Source organism: Pygoscelis adeliae, unplaced genomic scaffold, assembly GCF_000699105.1.
Source record: "Pygoscelis adeliae isolate BGI_AS28 unplaced genomic scaffold, ASM69910v1 Scaffold282, whole genome shotgun sequence".
NCBI lineage: Eukaryota > Metazoa > Chordata > Aves > Sphenisciformes > Spheniscidae > Pygoscelis > Pygoscelis adeliae.
The window spans coordinates 2,610,746-2,634,340 of NW_008824352.1; the positions used below are offsets into that span (position 1 = coordinate 2,610,746).

Genomic DNA, 23,595 nt, shown 5'->3' on the forward strand with positions numbered 1-23,595 from the left:
TGAGCTGGCTCAGACACCGGCTCTTCCCCTCCTTTCCATAACAGGCTCTTCCACAAACAGCAGCTAACATTTTGTAACAATCAGCATGATTTGGCTTCAATTTCTTCCTTTAAAATACAAAACATCCTATAAATATCACAGAAAACAGCCTGCCGGGTCTGGGACAGACCATTTGGCCCATTCCTATTCCCCAGGGCCAGATTTTCATTATTTACAGATTATTTTAATTTATTTTTGTTTTTAAGAAACAACTTCTTTGGCCCCTAGGGATGGAGACGCTTCAACTTGCTGAAGGCCAGTACGTCATTGCTCTGCCAGGTAGGAAGCTTTCCTACCACCTAACCCGAACCTCCCTTATTACAATTCAAGCCTGTATTGTATTAGTATATCCACGGCGGATGGGCCGGGGATTATATGTACTTAAAAAAAAAAAAAATTAAAAATAATTAAACAAATATCAATAACAGATGACAGAAAACAGCAGCTTGATTCCGCCCTGTTCAGCACCTTCTGCCTCCACTTGTGTCAAGTGGGATAAATAAGATTTCCCTGGCCAAACTGCAAGCCACACCGACACCCCGTTCACACGGGAGAAACCCCAAAGGTCTCCTCGCAGCAGCCGAGCTTCTCGGTGCTGAGCGAGCATCCCCCTGCCTGTGCCAGTCGCGCGGCGCTGCAGCCGAGGATGCCGCCGGGAGGTTTGCGATCCAGTTTGGCATGGGAGTCCCGGTCCTCCACCAGCATCCCGATTGCTAGGGCATGGTGTAAACGATCGTGGTGTAAATCAGCGTGGGGCAGGGGAAGGAGAGGAAAGACACAGTCCCCCATTTCGGCTCCAGACAGCCCCTCGAGCACAGCATTGCTCTGCCCCCGCCAGGAGGGAGCAATCGCTGAAGGACGGGACGGGCTCCCCGGGGTTTGGCGTCAGCATCCCCCCGGCATTGCCTGAACACGGTCCGGCTGCCCCAAAGCGACCCTACAGCCAGCAGGATGATGGCTTTGCGACCATCCTCTCCGCTTGCGAGCAAACTGGGTTTATTTCTCCTCCCTTCGAGGTTGCCTGGGCTCACAAGGACAACGGCAGCTCCCGACACTCACTCCACCGTGGCTTTGCTCTTTATAGACACCCCCCCGGCCGGGGGCCTTTCCCTGCAGAGCTTTCTGAAGAAGCTGGGATGAGCCGTTTATAAATTAATGGTGTGCCCAGCACCCACCCTGGAGGTGCAGGACCAGCACCCTCAGCCAGGGCATCGGGGATGGAGCCTGGTCAAAACCATGTGGTTTCTCACATCATTTTTCCTTGGCTCAACATCCCCCATGGAAATCACGAGCTGTGGATCACCTCTAAAGCATCTGCAAGAAGCAGCTAAGGGAAGTTGGCCCAATGCTGGTGACCGAAATTCATTATACAAAGGGTTGTAACACTGCTGGTTTGTGAGTGGGTGGTTTTTTTTTCTTACTGTTTTTTGGTTTTCCCCCTCTTTTTTTCCCCCCCCCCGCCTTTTTTTTTTTTTTTTTTTTAAAGGCAAGGCAGAGCTGAAGGCGCCTGACAGCACTGACCTAGTTTGTACCTTTGTAGGACAGGCCACCATCTCCCTTCTAGAACCAGTTTAATTTCTGCAGCGGGGCAGTAACGCAGCAAACCCAGGCTGCTCCCGCACCCCTCACTCAACAGGAACACGAAAGGTGATTATCTGCAGGGGCTGAACAGGGCACCGCGCGTCCCATCCCCATCACGGCGTCTCCCAGTGAAAGCTCCCACGGGCACCGAGCCACGAGCACAACACCAGCCCGGAGGTTATTATTTGTGTTCGCCAAACACAAATTTCCAAGCCCATGGAAAACCTTTCTTTTGGTACAAAACCTCCTCTTGTAAGGAGCTGATGGAGGAAGGCGATGAACAGATTTATGACAAGCAGAAGGCTGGAGGCACTTACTCACGGCTGGCAGGATATAAATAAAATATTTGGAAGGCTGAACGTGCTTTCCCTGCTCTCCGCCTTGGGAAGACGAGAGAGGAGAATAAAAAGGCTCGAGCCACTGAAGGCTGTGATGAGGCCCGAGTATATCAGAAGGACGTACGGAGTTTGCGACTCGCCGATCAGCCTTGTTTTCAAGATGCTAAATTCAAACACAGGGACAAAACAGGTTCCCATCTAGTTTCAGCTCTTCAGGAGTAAAATTCAGAGAGCAGCAAAATGCCTTGTTCTCTTTAGACACTTCCCTGTTCTCCTTTTATGTGTTTTTTCCCCTTTTTGCACTGGCAGAAGTTTCTCCTTGCCCAAGGAAGCTGGTGCCGGTGCATGCCTCCGCCAGCGAGCACGGCCCAAGCACCACGGCCCTGCAAAATCCCCCGGGAGCAGTGGCCGCAAATAAGTGATTCCAGGGAGAGCACCTCGCTGGAGGCTGGATAAAGTCGTGATCCCTGCAGCACGGCACCTCTCCTGCGAGGGGGAAGCACGCCTTCCCGAACAGGGGCTGCTCTTTTCACAGCCTCAGATATTTTTTGCAATCAAAGAAACAAACTTCTTTTTTTTTTTTTAAAAATGGGAAAAATTAACAAACTTGCACAAGCTCATCCAGTCTGCGCATGCTAGGCCTCGTCAGCCCGGCTGCTGGTCCTAAATTAAGGATTAAACCCAGTAACGGGGCTCACTATAAACAGCCAAGGGAAGGGGAGTTTGTTTTAGCGGGGAAGGCTGAAAGGTCTCTCGCTTTTAGGTCTACCAAAGCGGGGAATGAGCGTACCTGGACACGCATTGTCCATCTGTCCAAGAGAGAAACACCAAAGCGAGAAAAGCTGTTTAAATTCAAATAAGACAACACTGCCATATAAAATGAGTAGGTACAAGCTGGATACGCACAGGCTAGAAATAAAATTCCTAATGGATGGAAGTCTGGAAGAACTTTCCAACAGCAGCAGCAGTGGCGGCAAAAATCTCACTCAAAAACCCTTTAAGAGTACTTAAAACAAACTTTTTTGCCAAAAATCCGGGAGAGCGAGGAATGTGTTGATGTGGCATTGGCGAAAATGGCTGCTTTTCTGCAAGATCATCGCTGACGAAGTCATTTTAGCCCTTTGCAGACATCAAGCCCACCCCCCCAAGCTCACACTGCAAGATCAAGACCAAAATTGCTGGGTTAGGTCATGTGTTCATCCTATTTGTAAAAAATGCCCCAAAAGCAAATATAAGAGTCTTCCTCTCTCTTCCAGAAAGTTTTGTGGTCTGCACCAGTTTGCAGTAAATGAAGGCTAATTCAGACTGACTGGATGAGTCACTGGCATGAAATATAAAGCGGAGAGTTTATTTAAAACCTCGCCATATGAAATTTAGCGCACGGACTCCTTGAACAGATGCAATATTCAGCTTGACTCAATGTCTCTAACATTTCTAAGAAAAGAAACGCTACTTTCTGTTTGTCTCCGTTGCACAGATTGCCGCAGAAACTCCCATCGATTTAGAACTTAAACTCTCAGACTAAGGAAGCTCCTGCGGTTGGAACCACTTCAATGGCCAGCGCTGAGCCTCCAGAAAAGCTCCTTTGCAGAGGTCTGCACATCCCATGTCCTACCAGATTTTATGCCAGTGTAAATTTTCTTAGGAAAGCTGCTGCAGGATAGATAAAGTCTGGTTTTGTACAGCTATTCAAGTAGACCAGGCTTTATTTTATGCCAGGGGAGCAGTAGATGCATTTTGGTAGAACATAGGACAAGAGGGAAAATCGGAATCGATAAATCAACTTTAAGATAGATTATCACTTTATAAAACGCTTTAAAAAACCTCAGGTGGAAGATACAGTGCAAAACCCTGATCACAACAAGCGTGCCAGCGCAAGGAGGCAATTCACAGAAATATCTTGTATTTGTCCTTAACTTCTCCTGTTTCAGGCAGCATCAAAGCCATGCAGCATCCTTCACCGCTGCTGCGGAGTCCAGGGGGACGCCACGTTAGGAATTGCAGATATAGGCAACCCATATGTATGCAACTAAGTACTCCTACGTAGTCCGGAGCAATGAAAATGAGCCAATATCACACAAGATTATCCCAGAATTGTCCTGTTTTGCTAAAGGGTCTGCCTCGTGGCCCATATTACACCAAACATTGATCACAAGAGAAAACTGATGCAAAGACAAAGCTCTTTTCTAGCTAGGATTAGCAATTTTAAGCACTCATATGCAGTAAAACAAATACATTCATATACGTGGTGGCAATCAGCCCTGAAACAGCTGTAAACCCCAGAAAGTGTGGTTCAAGTCAGCTATTTCGTAGGATTGGGCTTTGGAGGGGGAAACACTGTAGGCTGCAGCGATCCCAGAAGCTATAGGCAGGACCGAACAGATTTGGGATGAGCGCAGCTCAGCTCGGCTTGAACCTTCCAGAATTTTTGGTAGATGTGAAGACAGAAATCACATAATTAAAGCAAGCCACGCTGCCATCAGCAGCCAGGGTGGGGAGACGTAAAGAATAGTATCGTAAAACGGGCAATCCAGGTTGCATGGGACAGACTCTCACCTTGGGTCCAGGGGGTGTAAGGGCTGCTGAGAAGAGATATTTGGCAATTTTCATACCTTGGAGCTTGTCAGGCGATGGCCCTGAGCAGCAGCGAGGAGCAATATCCAGCATGTTGCTTTTCAGAGGGGTTTTGCAGGGATGACCTTGAACCCTTTTTAAAAGGGTCACCAAGATCTAGCCTAGGGTCTCTGAGCTCACCGAAATCAGTGGGACACCCCACCTGCCCCAAAGCCTTCACCCAAACCCCACGCACCCCCAGGCGCCTTTCTCTCCCCATCCCTCCCTCTCCCACCTTACCCGCAGCCTCAGCCGCTCTCCCCCATCTGTCCCATCTCCTCCTGCGTCTCACGGCCGCAGCCACCGACACTGGAGCCGGTTCCTCCAGGGCTCGTTAGCCAGTTTCTGGTTTCCTGTCATCATCTGCCTCACTAACCCCAACATCCGCCGCTCGGCTGGTCAGCCCCTCGCCAGCTCACGAGAGGGACCCGCGGGCGGCGCTTGCACAAGCTCACCCTGGGCAGCATCTCGCCAGAGCGTTTTGGTTTATCTGCCGCGGGGAGAGGAAGAGGCTCGGACGGCGAGGAACCACGCACGCCGCCAAGGTCCCTTCCCAAGCAGCCCTCGGGTTTCAGATGGGGCTGGCGCCCCAAAAGAGTTCAAGTTTCCTTTTAGCAAAGAGCCTTTGCAGGATTTAACACCGCACACTGGGAGCGGCAGGTGCTGCCTGGAAAAACTCAGAGCAGATAAAGCAAATAGCAAGTCCTCTCTTAGTTTTTACAGAAAAGATGATATCAAGTCTCAAAGGTGGCAAATAGCCCGAGGTCACCATTGCTAACGGCCAAACCTGGAGCTCCTGTCCGGAACTGTAAGAATAAAACTATTTCTTATGCTTCAGCATTGGCAGTTTGCAGACGTCAGACACTATTTCACTGTACTCTTAAAAAAAAAAAAAAAAAGAATAGTAGTTCCTTAAATTTTTTTGTGCTTGAATAGAATAAGGAGGGTTTATGAATAACGGGGAATTTATCTACTGGCTTAGAGTCCCGTTACAGTACATGAAATGTGTATCCTGCTCTAGGAATAGGAAAGCCCGCACGTGCACGTAACAGTCCTGTACAGTTGTAGCTACTGGAGTGCAACAGGCAGCCGGGCACACGCTTTACAGCCGCAAACAAACTGACGGTTCATGCTGCCTCTCGCAAGGGTCTGTAATCTCTCTCTTACATACAGCCATGTAAGTTATTCAGTCAAGGGAAAATCTGTTATATTTAAATTAGGGCACTCTCAAGCTACCACAACCAGTCATCTACATCCATCTCTCTCTGTGACAGAAGGTGGCTCTTCTACCACAGGAATGATAAAATAGCCAACTGTTTATAACTTTTGCAACCCTGGGATGGGAACTTTGCTATCAAGCTTTCAGAGCAAACCTTGCTTTGGTAAGACAGTTAACCACCATACGTGCAAATGCATTTAGACTTTCTCTCTTCCAATTCTAACCTGAAGGGCAAAATTCATTGCTTGCGTGCACCTTTCGGAGCCGTTCCCACACGAAATCCAGGTGCAGGAGCCTATCTTGAAATCAGTACATATAATCTGAACCAAAGACTAGAAGAGAGAGACCCAGATTTGAATTGCTTGTATGGTTTCTGGCTGACCTCTATAGAAGGAACCCTGTATAATGTGAAGTGTATTCCTGACTGCTAAAACAGTTGCTACGAAATTGGCATTTCTAGCAGAGGTCTTAGCTATGAAGTAGTTTGTTAGGGGCTTTCTAGCAGGTTTTTTACATATTTAAACATAAACTGGTAACAGAAGTTTTACAAAAGAGTTCTTTATAGCAGAACTGATACTCTGAACATGCCAGAGACAATTACAGTTTGTCTTTCATATGAGAATTCTATTTCATTAAGAACGGCCGCTGCTCAGAAGGTACCATGTGTTTGCTTACAGGTTCTCTGATGGTTCTCACAGCTTCAGAGATGACTCACTGCCGCGGTACGGACATTATCACCGTTGGCACGGGCTGTAGCAAAGGCACCTCGTGTTAATCCCCTAATTGTCTCCTGGACTGACACACACAACTGCTCGGCTTCTCTAGAGCAGGTAGAGGCTGTTGGCCATGCCCGGGGAGCTGCACCACGAGCGAGGACTGCTGACGGTGCAGAGCAGCGGGGTCACCCCCAGTGCATTACAACAGCTCTTGGGTAGAGCGATGCCCTTCGAAGACGTCAGTCCTTTCGAGAGATCAACCACCCTTTTTTCTAACGTTGATTAGAAGGGAACTGCTGCAGTAATACAGACAGCGGTATACACACCGCCTCTCTTCTTTGTATTTCTCACGAGAAGGGCTCGATGTAGAGATTTAGGATGAGAGCCCTCACTCTGAGCACCTACCTACACAACCACGAGTTCCGCTCTTCGCAAGGCCAGACCGAGCCCCCTCTCTGATGCGCAGATGATAACCCCTCAGACATCAAACCCAGCTGCGATACCAGGCTCTACCCGGAGTCTACCCTCTCCCTGCTGTAACCCCTGCACCTCATTTAGACCTGCTGCTAGAAACCATTGCTGGGCTGATAAAAGGTCAAAGATAGAGGAGCATCAAGCTTTTATCTACCGCAATAAGTTATGTAAAACAACACATTATGATTTCATCTTTCCACGTCCTTTTCAAAGCTTACCCATTTCAGCTTGGTTTTGTTTCCCCCCCGTAACAAACACATAGCAGCCACTCCTTCAGTCAGTCTTACCAGCAAACCAAACCCTCTTTCCCCCCGGCCCCTTTTAATACATAGCTAACCAGCTGCAGAAATACCTCTTTGGGCCCAGAGAAGTCGTGAGACGCCATCTTCCACCCTCCCCAGCTTACCTGTTGCGGTTAGGAGGCTGAATGCCCTGGGGACCGGTTTACGTCCTTTCAGATAAAGGTGGGGTCTGCTCAAGGACCAGCTGGTTTTGCTTGAACCAGGTGTTATGGCTAATGCTGATCAGAAATTCTCAGTGAAACAAGGAATAGAAATCAATGCATCATCTAAACCTGACCTTTCTGCAGAAACACACACAACGCTGAAAGTTTTAAGGGAAGGTTTCTGAGCTCCGGCAGGCTTTCTCCCAGAGCTCGTAAGCTTTGCAAGTCAAGCGTTGCCTACTTTGCAGGAGGCCAGCGTTCAAATCCCCCTCGCTTTGGAACCACAATAAGCATGTCTCATCCCAAGCACTAAGTATTTGTTTTGCCAAATTTTCACAGCAGCTTTAATGAAAGTCACAACTTGGAGGAAATTTTCTGACATGCTAAAGTAGTGCACGCACATTTTTGTATAGACCAAGAAATGGCTTTCCTCTTGGCTGTAGCTGCATGAGCATTTCCCCAGCTAAAGGGGAAGTGCCACCTCCTCCCCTGCCCCAGCTGCACGCCCCACTGCAAATCCGATCTCACCGAGCTGAAACTGAAAGCAGCTCCGTTACAGCTGAAGATACATGCTGCTACCACCCAGTGGAAAGACAGCTCACAGCTAGGATTTCTGGGTGCTTTACAAAAGTTTGGCCAAGTAAGGTTTGCAAAGACTAATCCTGTACATCCCTACGGCGCTATAAAGCTTCTTCCCTTTCTTACCCTGCTCAGTTCATCCCCGTAAACACCGCAAGTCTTAAATTTGAACACAAAAACCTAGAAGGTTTGAATGCTTTTATTTGATTTTTTATACAGCAATACAAATTATACAGATTCATTACAGTACAGATTTTGCAGGGGTTTATAGAGGTACTTAGTGATTTTTGGTTTATTTAAAAGAAAGAGGCAGATCTTGGGAGCACGGTGACTTGAACAAAACAATCTCATAGTAGGAAGCAAACCCCTACCGTGCTGAACGCTAACCTGGCTGAAACCTACTGGGCGGAAAGGTGGTGGCAGCGTTCCCAGCAATAACATACCCAAAACATCAACCCTGGGATACTCTAGAGCTTTTCACAAGAATTTGTGAGTTTACAGGTAAGCAGGTTGTTCCTGCAACAGCGCTGAAAGTCCTTAAAGCCCTTGGGACGCACTTTGCTGCAAAGGGGACAGAAACGAGGGAAGCTGATGTTAAAATTAACCTGCCGTTGAGCGGGCAATGTCACGTAACAGAGTCGTTGCAGCTATGGAAAAGGAAACCATAAAACGCTTTAGATTTAGTCACCCAAACAGCTACAGTAAGATGAGGAACATGATCTTAGACCTAGTAACAGCGACAGCGCACGCACACCGTGACACCGCATGTGCAAGCAGAACCCCATCTCCCATTTCTTGCGCCCACCTAAGCTTCGGGTTTAAGTGAGCAGGCACGGGCAGGAACCAGCAAAGCTCCCTTGCAATCCCTAATGCGCAGGATAGGTGCAAGCTATACACCTACAGCTTTGGTAGTACGTGCCTCCAGTTAGGCCAGAACGTACAATGTCATCAGGGTATTGCTATTACCGATGTGCATCAGGCTTGAGAGTCAAGTGTCTGGCACTGAAGGGTTAAATCCTGCCAGAAAGCAAGGTCAAAGAATATGATTACACCATTTTAAATGCTTCTAATCGGTTTGGTTTAATACTGATATAGTGAGTGGCATCACAAATAACAGAATAAATTGCAGACTATAGAGATAAAATGTATGCACCCAATAAAAGATGGCCCTCTGCCACTTCAAATACACTCAATTCCTTAAAATCCTGCAGTGGGTAAGTGGCATTTGAGAGGAGGGATTCAGCTACCAGATTAGAAAATTCCGATCTCAGCTGGAAATCAAATTCCTCTTCAGCCACAGAAACTCCCCTTTCTAAAAATTTAAGACCAGCATCACCTGCAAAATTGCATCCCAAGAATCCAGTCCAGAGAAGTGCCCTTGAGAACGACAAAGGTAACTGATTCTGCGCTAGAATACGCCAGGATAGACGAACAGCCCCATTCCTTCAGAGCCTTCACTCCCATCTGGTAGCGAAACACAGAAACCGTCAGAACGTAAAACATAAACTCAACACAAATTTAAAGATGCTCGTGGTTAACAGCTTATTGCCCGTGAATAATCATGAGACGTACTTCCACACACTGAGAAGGAACGAGATCGGTGTAGAAAACCGGCGATCTATGCCTGGCTTCAAACTGCCCTGCTTGGAGCAAACTTGACACGCGCAGCCTTTGCCCCAAAATACGCTCGAGGTGAACAGGGGGATCCCTGGAAAACAGTCACTCCAAACAGGTTTGTTCGAAGCAGTCAGCGGGACGAGGGCTGCTCTGAAAGTCGCTACACGCGAGCGCTCTGATGAAGGGGTCGCACATGCATTTCAAAATTTGCTGGCTTTATTATTAAATCTTTTCTACAAAAAGGAGGGGTTGCAATATCACAGGATTTGCTCGAAAATTCTCAAGATATTATCATCTTTTCTGAAGACAAGTCAGCAGCTAGTACTACAGGTAGCACGTGCTCCTACTATACTATGTGCTAAAGTCGGGATTGAAACTATAACAGAATTCATAAGACAAGGTGAAAAGTATCAGCATCATCCAAAACTGCCCTGGGGCAGCGAGTCTTGGCCACAGTCACTCTCTAGCACCACCAGCTCTGGGACACCTAGCAGAACTTCAGAAATTCACGGTCAGCATTGGCAACTCTTTCGGTAGTGCCAGCGCATCTCAGTAGGAGGTTAACATCTTGTTGCTACTTTAGGAAGGCAAGAAAGCCACCCTCGAGGGCACAAATTTAACTCGACTCTATCACCAGCCCATCATTTGAATACGTGGACACTCCTCCACCCCTTTCTTCAGCCATCAGAACAACATTCACGACCACAAGCACAAAGAGCCCCCTCAGATGCTGTTAGAGACTTGCACAGTCCGGTGAGTTGGCAACGCACCCGTGCCAGCACTGGGCTGCTGCCAGTAGAGGACTGGGATTAGCTCTCCCGGGACCGCTCCTGGGCTTGGGAGCTCAGTGGGTTTTATTTTTCGGTGGTTGACAGGGCAGTTTTGCAGCATGTCAAATGTAAGCATGCCGCTTACTCCTGCATTGTCCCACGGCTCTTCCAGAGACACCACACCAGCCTTCCCCACCTGCAACCCAACTGGAGAAACACAACAGAGCACTTTCTACAGCAGCAAAGCAGTGCTATGCCTTAATTCGACTTCAGTTCCAAAAACTGTCTGCTGCATTCCTGACTTCAGGGGTTTTTTTATAAGTTCAAGCTTGAAGAAAGCTACTAAAAATAACTTGGTGAGAATAGAATAGCCACAAAGTGAATTATCCATTTGTTACCACTGCTGGTAACCTCCTCGGTCTAGGCTTTGCCATGCCAGGCTTAGCTTTAAGCTGCAGGTAAAATTAAGGGTAACAGATTAAACCTTAACTGCTTTTTGCTGGTGGGATGGGGAAAAAATAATCGTGCTTCCTCCTACGCAACTCAAATGCCACATCCATATATTAAATATAGTTTTGTCAACTGTTGACACAAGCCAGTTTGATATGCTCCTGTATAGGAAAGTGTTAATCGCTTACATTTTTGAAGGGGGGAAAGAAAAAGGACTGGAGGACTCTGACCCTAAGCCGTATGAGAAGCATAATGCAAGAACGCTCCAGAGAAACCAGGCAACGCATTCATGTTTGCATACGAAGAACTACTAAGAAAAAAAAAATGCTAAACGATGTTGGGATTAGGCTGCATTCACTAGTGGGAAACCCTTGACCAAACAAATATTAGCAGATACAGAAAAATATTTATACGACTAAGCTGAGCCATTTTCCATCTCTCTGCCTTTCTGACAAATCCGTGTTACTTTCCTCCACGCAGCGATGTAATTATTGCTCCCACCCTCAGAAGGTTTGAAGGACCAGCTACGAGCAAGCCTTGTGGTAGCAGCCCAAGGACACTGTCTCCACGCAGCCAGCCCTACTCTTGCATACAAAACTCAGGTTATTTTCCACATAGGACAGCCAGGTACTAGTACACGCTGCTTCAGCGAGCGGCTCCAGAGCAGGATTTGGACTCTCGGCTCAAGCTGTCGTTAAGAGCAGGTCTAAAGAGAGAACAGCCTGAGTAGCCGGAAGGCAGGAACGCTTTCCATCCTTTCGTGCTATGGAAAGCAGTAAAACCAGCAGGAAGGTCAGAGCTCATTTCCTCAATAAAAGCATAGCTCTCCCTCTTTTAACTTACCCTGCAGTATGGATATACTTCAAAGACACAGGGCGACAGCCTCATTAACAGTGATGTCTCGTGGGAAACAGGTCAGCTGAAAAAGTTGGGAGAAACCGGGCAAGACAGCAACAAGGCGATGTATTTACTTTGTCTTACCGCAAAGACTCCCCACTAAACTGATGGCTCTCGAACTGGAAGCACACCTTTTGCCCTGTACCGGGCAGGGGGTTCTGGTCAGAGGGCAGCAGAACCCAGCTGGTGGGAAACGGCACGAAGAGCTGCGTGACCTGCGAGCCGACCTCCAAATTCTGCCTGGCAGCCTGAGCAATACAACTGAAGTTACGCTAAAGCCACAGGACAAAGAACTCGGCTCGCTTCCACTCGTGCACAATTTTTACTTCACTGTGTCCTGCATGTTCCAGCACTTGTTTAGATTAGATTCCTCCCCTTTATATTCCCCACCCCCCCCTTATTTGTATGAGTCCGGTACTGCTTCCCATAAAATTTAAGGAAGCAAATTTCCAAATTAACACAATGTTTGAAAACTTGGGGGGTGGGGTGGGGAATCATGCTGCAGCAGACTCAAATAAAGACCAATGTTAAATATTACTTAATGTTTTCTTTTATTTAAAAGATCATTCACAAAATACCATATCCATAAATTTATTTTGTTATGAAGCAGAATGTGTTAAGTGTTTGGAATTCTTTTTTTTTTTCTGTTTTTACATTTAAAAGTCAACTGTCTTGACTAGAGGTGAGTTTTTATATGGGAATTTGTTCTTAAAATCTTTTCCACATTGAAGATGTAAATAGGTCAATTATTGGTTTGGAATACAACCACACAAATGCATGTCTGTCTTAAATTAAGTATTAGTGTTAGACAAATGGTTCTTATCTCAGAAGCAGATTAAGTGACAGGCAGAAGGAAGGAAAGAGTAGTTCTGTAAATTGCTGGGACTCTGACATCACCAAGGTAACTTTAGGGAAGAAATTCACTACTAGCAGCGATGCTGCTGGTAGCGAGGCAGCCACGCTTCCAAACTCCTCTTGCAAGTACTCTGGTGTGCCGGCTGCTTTATCTGAGAGCTGTCAGCACTAGCGTTAGGGGCCCAAGTTTTTCTCATGCATTGGACACATCCACACTTCAGCGTTGTAGATCCAGGTTTTGGTTTTAAACATTAATGATCTCTCTCCTTTTGCTCCAGCCTCCCCTCCCTCCTCCCACGCAACACTGGCAAGAAACATTTCAAGTGAAGAGAGATGCAGCAATTAGAGATGCTTTTTACCCAAACTTCTACATGAAGAGAATCTACAGCAGAACGATTTCTAATCTGCCCATTTTCAAGGTATTCTGAAAGCAGAGGTCTCAAAAATGTACACCACTGGGCAAAGAAATACAGGGGATAATGGTGATTACATACTGCATGGCAAAGTATACACTCCTTAAACAAAAATAAAAAAGTCAATTTTATTTGTAGAAACTTCGTTTAAAAATTTACCAAACATGTAAAACCCAAAAAAAACCCTAAGCAGAAAGAGCCAGTGAGCAGTTGTGCTCAAACAGGCACATTTTTGCAGCACTAACCTTGAGCTCAGAGGTGTAGTATCATACCATTTTGAAGTCAATAGACAGCCACCAGCAAGAGTCTGCTGGCAGAAGCTTTATCCATACCGATTCTACCACCTGGTCACCAGGCTTTTGTCAGCCAATTTTATTTGCATCTATTAAATTGATACTTCCTGGTAACCTGTGTGAAAGGGCAGCTGTCCCCCTTAGTTTTGTAAGGGGCTCTGCTGTATACAGTAACTATCACCAATTGTCATAAATGGTATTTCACTACTCGGTTAGAACTGTAAATTTCTCTGTTCAACTCATCTGGACTCTCCAGTTTTCCTCTTCAGAGCCACAGCAATACAGAACAAGACATGCAGGTCAGAAGAGGAGCACTGAGGAAGTAAAAGGAAACAATACAGGGCAATAACTAAGTCTAACCTGTGCTTCTAAAGTAAAACAAACCCAGAAAGGAAGAAGTTGAAGCAGCACCTTTGTCCAGAGACCTCCACGCTTGTGGAAGCAGCTACACTGCCCTATCTTCTGGCAACTGTGCTGCTTGGAAGGAAACAGAAGAGGGGAAACTCAGCACAAAGCAGGCACTAGATACAGCAAAGCCAAGAACGTACTAAAAACCACTTGTTAACAGCTGACATGCATTCACAAGCTCTGTGTTTTCGGTTTCAAAGAGGACAAATGCCAGATGGCAGGAATGGTAAACTGCAGGGTTGACACTCCAGCAGAGCTAGTCACTCTGTACTGTCTTGCTTTTTCTCCCGCCTCCCCATTCCCTCTCAACCCCAAACTCAGTCGTGCTCTTTTACTACTTCCTCTCGGGGCTTGGCTCCACCAAAGATAGCAGAGTTTGGGTTGGCTACTTGATTGAGGGGAGTAGCAACTGTTCGAGGTTTGAGCTGAAGTCGGGGTCGCTGTGCTCTTTCCTCTGAAAGAAAAAACATTAAGGTTTTAAGATCTGTCTGTCAAGGGTAGTAGCTTTAACCTGACAAAGAAAGCAGGAGTCTCCTTCATGAAGGAAGACTGAATTACAGAAAATAAAGAGTTTACCTTCTGTTGGCTCTCTGAAGTCCATGGAAGATCCACGAAGGGGAGGCCCATCTCTGAAGCGACCAGTGCCACCACTTCCCATTGAGGCACCTGGTGGTCGCCGGTCTCCAGGGCGGGTTCCTCTACCCCGGCCTCCCAAGAAGTCATCATCTTTGAATCCTGAAGACGGAAGACAGTGAATTTAAAGAGCACATTTTGCAATGCTTTATATCTAGATTTTTATCCGGGTGACTGGAAAACCTTGCAAGTCACTGCTGTCAGTCCAAGATGATGCACTGAGAGCGTTTGTCTGTAGACAGATTGCTTCACAGGTCTTTAGCACATTCTAGAAGAGTCATACAGATTCCATTTGAAACCAAGTATACTATGCCAAGTTCAGAAACTGCTTTATCCACCTAGAGGCTTACTGGGGTGTTGGAGAGTGGGTCATCAAGTGAGCTTAAAATATGAGCTTCGGCTGCAACTTCAGATTGTTAACACCATTGGCTGAGTTCAGAGACAACACTAGAAGTACCCAGAGTACTTCTGTAGCCAGAAGATCACACTGGCTACAGCCTTAGCATGAAATCTGAGTAAATGGGAAAATAACTAGGGAATGGTGAAATATACAGTCCTTCTAAAACAGAGCCTTTGAAAAACAGAGCAAAACCCCAAGGCTTTTTAATTGTACTATAAACTGACCAGGCATTTACTAGATTAATGAAAGAGCTGGAAAAAAAGCAATTCAGACTTTAAATATGAAACTGACTGCATTTCTTCAGTTTGTGTATCAAAAAAAAAATCAAGATCTGACTGTCACTGGCCAGAGTTCCACTCTGTACCAATGACTATCCCAGAGGATCTCTCCAAGCCCCCATCATCTGCATTCAATGGCAGGAGGATACTTCAGGCTAACAGCACACCTAAGGGGAATATACTCCGTTTTTCAGAAGCTGCCTGGAAGAGAAAGTTGTTTTGCTTCCATTTGAGATTTTCCTTTCCACTTCAGTATTTGGCAGACTTGCAGAACTGTCCCTTACTTCAGTGCCAAACAACCATCTTTAAAGACTTGATCCAGAGCAAGGCTGTACAACCTGAGAAGAAAAGCTTCTGTAGCAACTAAGACTTAAATGCTAAACTTTTGGCTCACAAATCACTCATCCAGCATCTAACAAGCTGAAATGCATCTGCATTTGAAGAAGCTGCCAGAAAACATATAAAGCTATGACACCAGAATGCTTAGCTACGAAGGCAGGTTAAATGCAGCGCTGTAGCAAGCTTCCTCTCTCCAGCACCATGCTTCAGTTTCATGCTAGTGCCAAGGGCACACTTTGTTACCGCTCCTTCTACTTTGTCCATTCCACTCACGCAGAGACCAGACATTGCAAAGTTGCGCTTGCCAACATCTCCCCGTCAGAAAATGGACCAAACCCATGATTTCAGAGGACAAAAGAAATTGTGTTAATGTCACCCTGGATTCTAACAGCTAGAAACTGACTGGAAGTCAAGAGCAAACCCAGTGGCTCCATCACTACCTGCCACTCAAGCTCAGTCATTTGCTGCAACTTGCATTACTGTAACAGGTCTAAAACTCCAGGAACATTTTGCATTTAAAAGTGCTTTGGAACACTAATATATCTTTGGAGAAGTCAGTTGCTTCAGGGATATACATATAATGATGTCACATCTCCTTAAGAGGGGTGAAAGCCTCTGCTCTGAAAGAATACAGTATCAGCTTTTCCACATGATCTGTCTGTTTCTGCTACTATTCAGAAATGTACTTGGCCTCATGTTTGAGAAATGCTTAAAACCTAGGCACCATAGGCTACATTTGAACAAGTATTCCATCATTGAGGATTGTTTCATAAAATTTACAATCAAGACCCTTTCCTCTGTTATAAGGCAATGAAAGATTCCCCCTGAAGAATCCCACTGCAGCTGTAGAATGTCCAAAGTTGGCACACAGTAGACTCGATCAAAACAGTAATGGGGACAAACGTAGCTGACATGAAAATGAGAACAATTCTGTGCCTTTTAGGCTGCCTATCTGTATAAGTGTTAATACTGATACCAGAATTGAAGTCATCTCTGGAATCCCATCCACCTCCTCTGGATTCTCGGGAACCTCCTCCCATTCCTAGGAAAAAAGCCACAATTGTGTTCAGGTCTGAAGCTGTGGGAAAGACTGATCAAGGGGATACCAAACCAAAGTTTCAGTCCTTCAATATCCAAAGTCATGCTGCTGGAAAATCCTTTTGTTTCGGTACTACCCAGTTCCGTTGCATAGGAACAAAAGGTCAGTTTAAGTTAACCAAGAATAAGTGGTCAGAAAAGTTTCTCTAACACACATTCAATGGAAACCTTCAGTGAGACTAGTTCAATTAAGCTTCAACTACAGCAAAGCCTGTTTTCACACCAGAACAGGAGATAGACAGTCTAAAATCCGTATCTGTGTACCTGTACTTACTTGGCTTACTCACTTTTCTTACATTGTAATAAAATAGTAGCAGATCAGACTGTTGGGCTTATGATTGTCCTCTGCAAGACACTGTACGTTACTGGGGGTATTGGTCTCACTTCCTGGGCTAGGAGCAACAACATATTCAGCTTTTGGACACAAAGCGCATCTATTCCAGACATCTCAGGAGCGGCAGCAGCTAGGTTAGAAATGTGTATATACATATAAAAATTTCTCCTTCCTACATAATCTTCATGTTTACTTGCACGCCTTGTTTTAACATTAGTTAACACCAGAAGTCATAGCTATAGCCATTATATTTAAGCAGCTAGTCAGAAAAATGGAATTCACCTCTGTCATCAGGCCCGCCTTTTCTGAAGCCAAAGCCACCTTTATCCTGTTTTCTGCCTTCTGCTATGTCCACTCGGAGTGATCTATCACCCAAAAGCTGTTAAATAAAGAGGAGAATCTCTTCAGAATGTACCATATGGGCTGCCAAGGAGTTTGAGACTTGTGCTTATCACAATTATTTCACAAATTAATTGCAAGTATACTTACTGCACCATCGTACGTAAGAGCTTCCTTGAGTGACTCCACCTCATCGAACTCTACGTAACAAAATCCTGTAAGAAGAACCTCACAAGTTAATACCAGCACTTTAAAAGGCCTTTGTAAGAAGCTACTCTTCCTGCATATCTGCTCATTCCCTCCCTTCTTTTTCAAACATGAGCTACAGTGCAAGATGTACACAACTCAGAAACCAAACATCATTAACGACAAATGCATTTACCTATGCCTATTAATGATGGGGACAAATCCTGAAACAGAACTCTGTATGGGTGCTACGCAAATGCTAAGAGCCTGATTAATTCCCTTTACCGTAGGGTTCTCATTACAGATTAGTTTGATCTATGCCTTGAGACAGTTATTTAGCTGAATATTGACATTTGGTTACTAGTGTTTTTAAACAAGAAGCTGAAGTGCCTGCTTGGCCTGCAGTCTGATTTTGTGTCATCACATCATTTAGTGAATGTATCCCTTTTCTGAGACCCTCCGTTACCCGAGTTAAGCCTTTTCTCCCCCTAAAAGTAACTTACAATATACTCCCTTTTCACTGGCCAATTCCAATGGAAATTGGATCTGCATCCTCCAAAACAAGTGTCTGAATGGCTTATCTACTTGCTTTTTCTCCCTGTCTACTAAAAAAAGACAGAGCTGAAGCAATGGGAGTCTTCTGAACTAAAGAAAGACTGTGTAAGTACTCAACACTTAAGGTCATGGATCTTAAGTGGGTCAGACACTTCAGCTTTGTTACAATTCATACAAGACAAACAAGGTTTGAGAAAGTCCTTTTCTGGCAGGGCAGATATTGACTCCTGTCACTCAGGTTAGTCTGTATCGCAAGATAATGGAATTAACAGTGAATCTCATTCAAATAAGATTTTATTTGTTAGTGAATGAGAAACCTGTGTAAGTCAACATAAAAACCAAACACGGATCAATAAGCTAACAGCACTTTAGAGTAAGGACTAAAGTCACTTTAATGGGGAATTTCAGAAGTACCTCATTTTCTCCTACCACTGAGCCATCTACAACTAAAACAACTCTGAACACTCACCTTTAAATTTGTCTGTTTCCTTGTCTCTGACTAGTCGTACACTCCTTACACTGAGATCCTTGAAGATGGCATCTATGTCTCCTTGAACAGTGTTGAAGGGTAGATTTCCCACATATGCTGTGAAAGGGGGTTCTGTCGGCAGCTCTTTCTGTTTGCGGGAACCAAGGCCGCCACCACGAGACCTGTTGAAAGAAAGCACAGCATCTCTGGAACTTGATTCCCAACACAGCCAGTAATATAGTATATAGCACTGCTCAGGTGCTGTGTGACGTTTCGGAAGTGGATTTTTCCACAACTTCGGTTAGTTTTTCTATCCCTTCACCTGTACCTGCCACCTCCACTACTGGCCAACTCCTTTCTAGTATTACCTGATGCAGTACTTCAGTGGCAAAACAAATGAACAATACATTTAAACACATTACAGGTGAACTCAGTAACAGTGATGAATTAACTTTCTCATCCCACAATTCATTAAGAAAAGCAACATAAGGTTATCTCTACTGTCCCCTACTCAAAAACACTACTTAAAAACCACATCCTAGACTAGATTTTAAGAATAATTTATAGCAGTGAAGAAATACTTGCATGGCATAGGCTCATCAGCTTAACCTGAAATTAAGCCAGATCCAATGCTTTTAACTAAATAGTGTATTATCAACATCCACTCCACAATCATCTAAATTATTTCAGCAGCATTAAGCTTACAGAAACATCTTCTCCTAACTCTGAAGTTATTGCCATAACTGTCAGATGTCTGGACTGGAATGCTTTGAATTGAACTCATAATAAACTTGGTTGAGCAAGGTGTTCTAAGGCAGAGAAACCAATTCCAGTGCTATTTGGATGTTTACTTCGTCTCATGAATTACAGATGGAGGTAAACTAGGTTGTCTTCCTATCTTTCCCCTCAGTCTCAGTTAAGGCTATTGGCATTGGCTGCTGAGGAACCAGACTGTACCAGCTAAATTCTTGACTGTATTAATGTAACACACCTGTGTGTTAATCTCCTGTAGAGCCTAATCTTCTAAAGCTAACTTTGATCTCCTTTACAGAGAGCAAGATTTGTACTGTAAGGGCACAAGGCAACCGCAAGCTATAGCTCCTGGACTTCTAGGCCACAGGATGGCACTGTCACTGGTTCTAACACCATCTGCCCCACGTAAGCAATCTTTGACTTTTACCCGAGACGTCTGCTTACTACTCTGCCCATGTTCTCTTCAGCGCCTTACTTTTACTAGGCTTTGTTCATGCATGCTCCCTCTCCCAGAGGCTCACTGTGCATTTAAAAGCACGGTGGAACACAAACTGTACCAAACCAGTATTTGCTAGTGTGACATGGATTAATTAGATTTCTGCAGAGTCCTACATAAAATACAGAAGGTCAAATAATTTTATTTCCTTTTATCCTGGCTGGTTGCATGCAGCCAGAAAATCCACTGGACAAGCAATATACTTGTCTGCCCCTTTTTTTTTTCCATTCCAGAATAAATATTTTATTACTAATGAATCAAATAATGCAGAAATCTTGAATAAAATTCCTTAACTCTTTCTAGGTAAGCCTGTCATTTGTGCCTTTTCATGGTAGCAGCTCTGTGCAGGAGTCATTTTTCATCAACACTATCAGCATGCTGCTAAATGTACTTAAATCACAACCTACATATCTTTAATTAGTGTCCACCCAGGTTCATATTTTAGCATTTTTGACAATACTCCTCATGTCCCTTTGTCTCATTAACAAATCAGAGTCAAAAACGTACTTGAGAACTAAAGCTGCTATAGTTGGGTGCTGTGTATGTATAGCAGAATTAACTTTAGTCACAAGACTAAGTTATAAGGAAAAACTCCAAGAAAGCCAAGTCGTTCTTCTAAAGAATTCCGTAATGTAGAATCAGTTCTGTGTCTTTGTTCTTCATTCTCATCTATGGCCTTACAAACAGCTATTAAAATACCATACATTTCATTTGCAGCCAAAATTCTTAATTCATGGCCTATAGGAACATCAAAATTGCTTAGGCTGAGTTTAAAAGGAACATACCCTCCTTCTACACATTCTCACCACGTTCCTTGGACTGCCAGTCATCTGGTTCAGTGAGCTGATTCACCTGAAAATTCACCCTAAAGTTGAATTCTCAGCCAGATCAACAAGGTGATCTGGACAGCTGCAAAAAGCACTCGTGCCAAGATGGGAAGGAGAACGAAAGCAAGGGCTGGACAACAGCTTTCAACAGCAACCTCTACTCAGATCAATTTGAGCTGCTTCTGAAACCACACCCTCAAGTTAGCAATCCCCAGAAGAATTTTTTGTGCTACAGACAAACCTTGTTTCTATCATAGCATATCAGAACTTCACGGGATGCGTGTATGGAAATCCATGCCCTATTGTGCAATTCAGAAAATGAAGTATTCTTTTGAATTTGATCCATTAAGGCCTCAGCTATCAAATATATAACTATATATTTGGTATTTTAGTCTCCATTTGAAGAACAGGAATGGTCAATAACTAGGTTCCAAACTCAGTTTTCTACAGAACTGAGGTCTAGAAACACAAAAAGAAACTGTTTCTACACTTCCCTACATTTTCTCAATACTGAAACAGTGAAATAAAGAAAAATAAGGCTGACTTCAGTAACCAAACAATGAGATTGAAAGAAGATGCTCTCATTTGTAACAAAATAGGACAAAAGTCAACCATAATTAAAAACATCTCTGAACTAAGTGAACTGGGTCACACCAAAGTGTCAAATGACTATCTGCATTTCCCACTCAGTTTAACTTTTGCTCAGACACAATTAAGTAATAACTATGTCATCTTAATGTGGGAATCTGAAAGACAATTATTTAATTTCTTCTTCAGAAAACAAAGCAGAAAGTTGAAGAGGAAAGCTTGCTTCTAGCAAATGCAGGAGCAAACATCCCTATAATTAGACTTACTTTTTGGTGGATTGAGTCAAATGACATCATAAGGCCATACTGGGGTGAAAGAACAACCAAACTATCACTTTGAAGCTACTCTTTTGGAAAGTTTGGTTATTCTCTCCAAAAAACAAGACCTGTCAAAAGTTCAAAACAAAGAATATTTTGAAAGCTAGTATTTGAGTTTAATAGCCTTCTACTAAAGATCAAAACAATAGTTCAGTATTTATCTTTTTGCACAGCACAGAGACAACAACCTAACTGGATTCCAATGTTAGTGCTTTACCAGAGGCAGCATAAGGCTCAGCAGGATGCAAGTTTTGTTGAGAATCTCCAAGACCACAACTCTAAATACATACCCAATTCACTGAAGCAATCCAGTGCATCTCTACAGTAAGCATTACATGTCTTCAACAAAAAGCTTACCCAAGCCTAAAAATTAGGAGACATTTATTAACACTAAATGGGTAAGACACAGGATCCAGAATGCCAGGATAAAGATTAGCTCTCCCTTTTCACTTACTTTTACTTACTTCAGCAGATGAATCTTAACCGTTGAGTAAGGTGCCCAGCACTATTAAGCCCAGTGCTTAAAGCCACACCTAAATAAACAGCCTACCAGCAAGTCTGTAGTGATAAATACTCGGTTTCCTTCAACTCTGAGAAGCTCTACAGATGTTCAGAGTTTCAGGTCAGCCTCAGTATGCTTAAGTACAGATTTTTGTGTCAAATTTTGGGCTCCAAAACACTTACCAAAAAAGCTTTTATATAAGCCTTTTGTTATTAAAGTCAGCAGCACATTCCTCATCTGGAATAAAGTGACTTTTGCATACTGTAGTATTACGCTTCAGCTCTTAATCAGTGCACTACCACTGCACTAGCAAAATCCCCTGTCTCATCACACCACAGTCATATTCTGTTGCTCTTCCACCATAATTTTGAAGAGTATGAGAAAGAGGCAGATATCTTACGTATGTTAGAACTTGTTGGGAATTACTGTTTTCTATCTGTCACACTTAAATCCTATGCTCGCTCTCTATACAGACCAAAGGCTATGCAATATGCAACTTCCACAAAAACTACTGTATCTCAACTGAGTTTACACTATTCTTACAGTCCTAGAGCACCTAAAAATGAGTAGGGGTCACTTTAAGTTAACATGGGATTCTTTAATCAGAACCTTCAAGAAGAATGTTTTCATTATGCTACACATATTACAGGACTTTATACAAAGCACAGAGACCTGTTGAGGTCTGAAATCATGAATTAGCTGTTAGTAGCTTACTAGTAATACTGATAAATTAGATGCAAGTACAAGTTACACTCTAATATTAGTAGCATTGAGGCTTAAAACTACAGCTAATTCAGAATAAGTACATTTTCTCATCTGCAAAGGCAGCAGGACGCTTTTAGTTCACCAAAACAAGTATCCACATCTTGCCTGAGAGAAAGTTTAAGTACTCCATTAAAGAAATCTGAATATGAAAGTAACATTTTAACTTTCATTTTATTACTTCATAGACCACGCTTACATTGACTAGGGCAGACTGAATAGTAACATCTGAGTTTATTATGTCAAGTGCCACTTTAGGCTGCTGTCAAGGTTATTTGTTACAGAATTTAAGAAATAACAGAATTGTAAGTGGCTACATCATCTGTTTGCTCTGGAACATCTCTTCTTTAGACACAAAGGGTATCTATGCATAGAAACGACCTTAAGTCGTTTAGTGTCAGAGCTTGAGTGTCAGAGTGTTCCCAAAGACTTACTCCTGTTATAACCTCAGCACTAGCTCCTCCCTGCTGCCTAAACGGTCTGAACCAAAACCAATTTATTCCGCTAAGAACAGGAAAGAACACTGTTGATCAGGAAACATATCTTGGAAGATTAGATTATAAAACAGCATACCCATTAGGATTTGTTCTCAAAGACAACTTATTTCATTGTTTTATGCCTACTGCTTTATTTTAGTGCACACAGAAACTTATACGGCACCAACCTTCAAAAGACTCAATTACTAATTGCATCTTCCTAACCTGATATAAGACAAACTTCGTAATTGCTGGTTATTGTTTTTGTAGCTCCTCCCCTATATGCACTCTCCAGCAAAGAAACAGAGATGCGACAAGCCGTATTCCTAAAGATCAGAGATTTGGAGTCAGCACCCGGAGCCCCGGCTAACGCAGGACGGCGGCTCACCGCCCTCCCCGACCGGAGGCACCACAAAGCCCTCCCATTTCCTCCCCGCTGCAGGCATCACAATGCTGCCCGCTCTCGGGGCGCCGCAGCAGCTCGCCCCTCCGCCGGGCACCTCGCCGTGCGGAGCCCGCCCCGCCAGAACAGGGGC

The 23,595-nt window shown here is 44.2% G+C and overlaps 2 protein-coding genes across 2 annotated transcripts in view; one reads left to right on the forward strand and one right to left on the reverse strand.

The window, feature by feature from the left end:
- Positions 1 to 12,265: 12,265 nt before the first annotated feature.
- On the reverse strand, positions 12,266 to 19,051 carry EIF4H (eukaryotic translation initiation factor 4H). The gene is made up of 7 exons (XM_009319311.1): positions 19,044 to 19,051; positions 18,339 to 18,520; positions 17,279 to 17,343; positions 17,072 to 17,168; positions 16,334 to 16,399; positions 14,284 to 14,442; positions 12,266 to 14,161 (listed from the first exon to the last, which is right to left on the reverse strand). Exons 1-7 carry the CDS (start codon positions 19,049 to 19,051, stop codon positions 14,025 to 14,027), a joined length of 714 nt encoding a protein of 237 aa, XP_009317586.1. The 3' UTR covers positions 12,266 to 14,024.
- A 157-nt stretch (positions 19,052 to 19,208) lies between these two features.
- The window catches only part of MYBBP1A (MYB binding protein (P160) 1a), a 67,510-nt gene continuing 63,123 nt past the window's right edge, over positions 19,209 to 23,595 (forward strand). Inside the window, exon 1 of the mRNA XM_009319312.1 lies at positions 19,209 to 19,214. Within this exon, the coding sequence (XP_009317587.1) occupies positions 19,209 to 19,214 (6 nt within the window). The remainder of the gene's footprint in view (positions 19,215 to 23,595) is intronic.

Bases quoted from the DNA above. Each gene is read 5' to 3' on its own strand.
- EIF4H (XM_009319311.1), bottom strand. The intron at 17,344-18,338 runs GTGAGTGTTCAG...TTCTTCTTACAG, and splicing joins GGAAACAGACAAATTTAAAG to GATTTTGTTACGTAGAGTTC. The intron at 17,169-17,278 runs GTAAGTATACTT...TTTATTTAACAG, and splicing joins CTCTTACGTACGATGGTGCA to CTTTTGGGTGATAGATCACT.